This window comes from Rosa rugosa, chromosome 3, assembly GCF_958449725.1.
Source record: "Rosa rugosa chromosome 3, drRosRugo1.1, whole genome shotgun sequence".
Lineage (NCBI taxonomy): Eukaryota > Viridiplantae > Streptophyta > Magnoliopsida > Rosales > Rosaceae > Rosa > Rosa rugosa.
Genome location: NC_084822.1, coordinates 35,863,179 through 35,870,100, shown reverse-complemented (window position 1 = coordinate 35,870,100; position 6,922 = coordinate 35,863,179). Strand labels below are relative to the sequence as shown.

The following is a 6,922-nucleotide window of genomic DNA, read 5'->3' as shown; positions in this document are numbered from 1 at the left end:
TTGTTAGGGGGAGATAAGAACACGAATGTTCAATAGGAACGACAGGAATTGTCGTAGTCTGTCCCCACTATGTCTCATCTTGATCCCTGTTAAAGTCACGAGATCACACATCTGCTGCAAATATGCCTGCAAAAAAGTACGTCCCTACGAGAGGACGTAGCGCCACCCTACACGGAGGTAGGCATGGCGCCAACGCCAATGAGAGTGGCACTCTGGCGTTATAGGCCATGGCTCCAGCTAGGATGCGTGGGAGGCCCGTGGGTTCAAAGGATACTTTGGCACATTCCAATCCTTTGATCATCGACACTCAAAATCCGTCTCATGAGTATCTTCTGGGTTATGGTTATCGTTGGGGGACGCCTCAACGTCAGAATCTAGTCTTGAGAATATAGAGCTCTATGAAACTTACACTAGTGTACATGAGACGTAGGATAGAAACTCTATCATAATTGATGATGTAGTTGCGCATTTCGTTGCGCATGAGTTTGTTGAGTCAGATGATATCGAACCACGCTCCGTTGATGAATGAATGCCAACGTAGAGAGATTTGGCCTAAATGGAAAGATGTTATCCAGGTTAAGATGGATTCTCTAACGAAGAGGAAGGTTTTTGATCCAGTGATGTCAACACCTCCTAACATAAAACCTATTGACTAATGGGTCTTCGTTAGAATGCGTGATGAGAAAAAGAGATGGTAATCTCGCCTTATGGCGCATGGCTTCTCACAAAACTCCTTGGAATCGACTACGATGAGACATATTCTCTCGTAATGGATGTCATTGCACTCCACTACCTGTCAGTTTGGTAGTTTCCGAATAACTGATTATGCAGCTTACAAATGTGGTCACTACGTATCTCTATGGGGATCTAGATACGGAATATACATGAAGGTTCATGGTGAACTTCATTTACCCAAGTCAAGTGACTCTAGACCACGGAGCGCGTTTTACAAAGAGGTTGAAACGCTCACTAAGAGGCCAGCCAATTGGGAAAACTGCAGCTCTATTCTCCTCATTTATTGGATGCACGGCAAGAGAGCTAATACCAATGACTGCACCGACCTGGAAAAATCTTTCAGATTTGTTCAAAACTCAGATTTGGGAAAACATAACAGTAAGTTTTTCCATACTAAAAAAGAACGTTACATCGTTCCTTATATGTTCACATACTCACTCATTTCTTTTGTAGACAAGTTTCATTGTTGACGAATGCCATAAGAAATAAGTTATTCGAAGGATGATCAAGCTTTGGCGAGATAATAGATCCAATGTGATGAAAGAAGTGGAGAAGCAAGCCGAACTTGTAGGCCTACAACGTGCTGCTACCCTTCTCAAACCTGATAATGTAGAATCTATGAATCAGTGGCTAGATCTTATCAAAAACAGAACTAGTCCATCATTTAAGGTGCGTTTTACCAATATTTTGTTATTAGACAAGTCTAACTCCAACATTATCTTGATAATAATAGAAAAAGTAGCTAGAATTGACTACACTTTATGAGTTTTTAACAACTATGGTGACTTGTTTATCATAGGAAATGTCTAAAAAATTCAAAGCAATGCGCGCAGAAAGAACCTTACTCCACAGAACTAGTAGAAAAAGCTTTGCTCGTGTTGAAGAAGAATTAGTAAGAATAATTTGGTTGTTAATTTTATATGAGTTTTGTGATATGAGATGATAAATATTATTTGTACTTACTGATTTGTAGAGGGAACAAAGTGAAATCCCAGAGGCAATAACAAGGTCTGATGTTTGGATTCATGCTTACGAAGCAAAGAAGAAGAAGGATTCAGATGTAGTGGAGGATCCAGAAATAGTGGTAAAAATACTTCTCTTTAGTTTTCGTTTTTTGAGACTATTATTTTAGGTATAAGAGATGACACAAGTTTGATTATTCATGTTTCAATTTTTTTTTTTTGGCAGAAACAAGTGAAAATGTACAGGGCTGAGCAAGAACCTTCAGAGAAATGTTCTTTGAAAGATGATGCTGTTGCAAAAGTACTCGGTCCTGATCCACGAGGACGAGTAAGAGGTTTGGGATTTGGAGCAGTCCCTTCAAAGGCAGATTATCAAACCAGTGTTGGAAACAAAGTTGCTAAGTTAGAGAATGCTTTATTTGCTCAATCACAAGATATGCTTGCTCAATCAGAAGAGATCGAACGATTGAAAGAGGTGGTTGGAACTATTTTGGCACGGACAGAGAAAGAGGGGAATAACCATGTAAGTCTTCAAGATATGGCCTACATATATATATATATATATATATATATATATATATATATATATATATATTTATTAATATTTTCTTATTGTTATAATAAAAGGGAAGTACTAGCGGTCAGCATTCTGGTAATGCGCTTTCACAACAAAAAGATAAGGAAAATACAAGTGTGAGTGTGCGGAATTCTGAAACTGGGAGAGGACAAACCAAGCTCAATCAACAGAACTTAAGTGTGCAACATTCTGTTGATGAGGGGTTGCAGACCAAAGAAAAGGAAGGTGCAAGGACCAAGGGCATTAAGAATGATCATAGTAGAGTTGAGTTATTAAATTGGTTTCAAATGGGAGAAGAGGTTGTTGCAAGTGCAAAACTTGAGTCAAAGGATCCAACTGCAATGGTCCATCACGTGCCTCTTGTCCAAGAATGTTGGAAAGTTTGGGTTCTTGATGTTTTGGAGGATATAGCTTTGTATCGACCAACGAGAGAGTTTGGAACTCTAAGTATGGCTCAAGGAAGTACAATTGCATGGCCTATCAAGTACATCAAGCTGGTTTAGCTAGTATTGAAACTTTGAGGTAATTTATTCTATCATCTCTTTTTCTTCCATATCTGTATGCAGATATAAGGTTACTTTTGTTCTCTTTGATTTTCTGGTTCTTACTTCTTAGTTTCATTTTAAATTATCTGAGTTTTCATTTAGCATCAGATTTCATTGCATTGTTGGAAAGTCTGAAAGAGCTGCACTTTTTTTTGCTACAGTTTGGGTTTATAAACAGGTTCTGTTTTACAGAGTTCATATTTGCTTGCCTGAGTTGAGAGCCGGGGTTTTACTTTTGGAGTGTGTAACACCCTGACCCCGTAGCCTCGTCTCTCTCTTTCTACATCTATCCTCTATAGATGGTTGGTACGGAGTTGGGTAGCCATCAGGAACAAGATGGATGGGTTTTCCTTCTCCCCCTGTTGACAAAGATCCCTTCCTTTATACCTTCGATCACCCCCGTAATATGTGTGAGAGAGAGAGAGAGAGACGAGGCTACGGGGTCAGGGTGTTACAAATGGTATCAGAGCAGGGATATGATTGCTAGGGTATAAACTGTGGGGGAGAAACGGAATTGTGGTTTGGATTTTTATAATTTTAAGAGCTTGATACTGATTGCTGTGAATTAGTTTCGGTCAAGGTCTAGACTTCATGTGGGTTTGAATCTGTTTGATGTTTTGATTGCGTATGGAGTTTTAGATGATAATGATGATTTCTTTTGGTTTTGGTAAAATTGTGTAGCTATTATTTGTTTCTGATTTTTGTGTGATCTAGGTGCTCTGTGTATTTATGGGTGTTGAGGACCATGCTTTGCTTTGTGGGATTGAGTGAGTTATGGGGGATGAATAACTTGTTGTAGCTGAAAAATAAGAAAGAAAAGGGTTTAGCTCTTTTGTGGATGTGATTGGATTTAGTCTCAAATTCTCACATCTCTCGTTGATTGATTCATTGCCTATTTAGTCTTGCATTGATTTGTTCCTGTTTCCATTAAAGATCTGCTCAATTTTGTGCCTAGTGCCTACTGATGTTGCATGTAATGGAAAGCCCTCTATACCTGTAATTTTATTGACATATACTAATGGATGGCAAGCTTTCGTGTGTGGTTTTATGAACCTATGCAATTGAGTGTGGGTTCTGAGGTATGCTTGCTAAGTTCTTTCGAGTGGTTCTGGAGTCATCATGAGATAATGAGATATTGTCATATTGCACGTGTTCATTTTCTTGTTTGCCACTAAAGGATCAGAAGGTTGGCTTTAATTACTTTTTAAGCAATCCTCTGGACCATAACAATATCTCCAACAGTATATGCTGCTAAACTTGACGAATATACAGCTTTAGAAAAAGTCTTTTGTATGGTATATCTTTCTTGAAAATACTACTTCAATGTCAATTTGGGGTTAGCAAACTTTAGTAATATTACTAGTTGTTAATGGTCTTCTGACCTTGGTTTGTGAAGAAGGTATTTTGCTAGATACTTTGATTTGTAAATTGTCTTTATTTGCTAGTTTTGCTGGTTGTGTACTTGTTATCCATGGTCAAACTTATCTGCTATTTGTCTGGGTCGTGTATAGATGTTGAGAACCTTAAATGGGTTCAGTTATTAATTGCTATCAAGTTTGGGAGTTTGATTCCCTGAAATTTACTTATAACTTGCATTTGAACATTTCTGTTGAATTATGTATTGGAATTAGTTGAGACCATTTTAGACCAATCATACATTCATAGTTGTAGAAAGAGAGAGACGAGGCTACGGGGTCAGGGTGTTACAGTGTGATTGGAGGAATGGAAAAGCACTATGGATACTCTCTCTTTTAGTGTTTGTTGTTTATTTTGTGTTTTTATGTCATTGATTGTTTTCAGAAAAGTTGTTGTGAAGTATTGGATAATTGAACTTGTTACTGTTACAGAAAAATTGACATCTTCATATGTATGTTTAACTCAGATGGTCATCTGCAATTAGATAGTTTGCTGAGTACTTGCTTTCGTTTATTATTAACTGTGCTTTACATTCATAACAGGGACTTCCAGTTTTTGAGGGACTTCCACTTTTTGAGGTTTCTATTAACATGCCCTACTGATGATAAAGTGCTCAATGTGATGGTCAATTGAGAGAATCTGCATTTGGATAGTTGAATGTTCAAAAGATGATGTAGTATATTTTGTAATATGCTATATTCTTAACATAAGTTTAAACTCAAGTTTGCTAGAAATTGTACTTGGTCTGTAGCAGATTGGATATAAAAAGTTTGTTAAAACCCTTTCTATTATCTATGATATATATGCTGTTTCACCTGTACTTTGAGGTTAATATTATTCTTGCTCAAGTCATTTTGTTAGTTGATCATTTTTGGATTATGAGCAGCCAGGAAACCTCTTTGCCACAAAGACTTTTATGGCAGGTTATGTGCATCGTGAATGACATATAAAAATAGACAGAAAAGCTTTTTACAGCGTGCAAAGTGGGCCTTAAAAAATTGGGCAACTACTTCTTTTACGGCATGCAAAAGTGTGCCATAAAAACAGTCTTTTCGGCGTTCGTCGTAGGCCGTGAATAAAGTCTTTTACGGCATGCCCAGTGCGCCGTAAATACGTGGTCAGAGAGTCATTTACAGCGTGCTTTCTTGACATTCACGGCGTGCAAACATCCCATAAATCAAATTGGATTATTGAGGAATGTCTTTTACGGCCTGCATGGATGCACAATTACGGCCTTCTTATGCATGCCGTTAAAGAGGAACGTCTTTTACGGCTCCGGCATTTACAGCCTACTTTTGTGCGCCGTAAAAGGGTATTTACGGCGCACATTGTGGGCGGTAAAAGACTATTTTTGGTGTAGTGTAAAGAGTTAAGGGAAACCGCTGAACACTTGAAATCCGATTTTGAGATGAAGGATTATGGGAGAACACGATTATGTCTCAGTTTGGAACTTGAGCATCGTGTTGATAGATGCTTAGGCATTTTGACAAGGTCAAACCTTCAAGCACCCCCATGATCGTCCGTAGTCTTGATCCTGAAAAGGATCCTCTTCGTTCGAAGGATGATGACGAAGATGAGCTAGGGGCAGAAATGCCCTAGTTAAGTACAATAGGCGCATTATTGTACCTAGCTCAATGCACAAGACCGGACATGCATCTCATTTACCATGAACTTGTTAGCTAAGATATAGCTCTGCGCCAACGCGACGCCATTAGATTGGTGTAAAAGATATCTTTCAGTACTTGAGATGTACGATTGATATGGGCTTGTTCTATCCCTACAGAGAGATGATGGATTCGGACCCATCACACACCAGGAACGCCGCCAACACTAGCCTGCGTCCACTATCCCCATCCCAAAACGACATGTGTTTTGGAAGATTTAGCTGATGTTGGGTATCTCTCTGACCCACACAAAGGTCATTCCTAAAATGGTTAAGTGTTCACCATGGGTAAAGACCGTGATATCTTGGAGGTCTACAGAAATAGACCCTAGTCGCTATATCTTCGAACAATGCAGAGATTATTGCTCTTCACGAAGAGGTTCGTGAATGTATATGGATTGGATCCATAATTACGCATGTTCGAACAATTGTGGTTTGAAGTCTACCACAGATGAGCCTACGAGCATTTAGGATAATGCTGCTTGTTTTGAACAAATGAAGCAAGACTACATCAAAAGCGACAACACTAAGGATAATCAACAACAACAGACTCTCCTCAAGATCAAAGTGAACTAGGTTCAATCTTAGGACAGTGTGGCAGACTTGCTCACTAAGTCATTGCCTAAATTCCACTTTCGAGAAACATGTTTGGTAGCATCGTTTACGGAAGTTGTCCGAACTCCCATGACCGTTGTCATCAGGGGGAGATGCAGACATTAGGGGGAGATGTTTACATGTATGGTCTCGAAACGTGAAGGGTGTGTTGTGCTCTTTTTCCCCTTCGACCGAGGTTATTTTTGTCCCACTGGGTTTTTGTTACTCGGCAAGGTTTTTAATGAGGCAACGAGAGAAGCACCGCGTTTGGGCAACACAAGGGGGGGTGTTCAAGTAAAACCCTAATTTGTGTTTAGCCCAAACTCTAGGTTACTTGACCTAGTGGTAATAGAGTTTAATTAGAAGAATCTAGAGATTATCTTTCCTTGTATGATTCAGACTCTATGCATTGTAATCCTCTATATAAAGA

At 38.9% G+C, this 6,922-nt stretch overlaps 1 protein-coding gene across 1 annotated transcript; it reads left to right on the top strand.

Moving 5' to 3' along the window:
* The first annotated feature begins 1,236 nt into the window (after nt 1-1,236).
* LOC133737651 (uncharacterized) lies at nt 1,237-4,837 on the top strand. The gene is made up of 5 exons (XM_062165167.1): nt 1,237-1,404; nt 1,535-1,627; nt 1,709-1,819; nt 1,924-2,220; nt 4,778-4,837. Exons 1-5 carry the CDS (start codon nt 1,237-1,239, stop codon nt 4,835-4,837), a joined length of 729 nt encoding a protein of 242 aa, XP_062021151.1.
* The last annotated feature ends 2,085 nt before the right edge of the window (nt 4,838-6,922 follow it).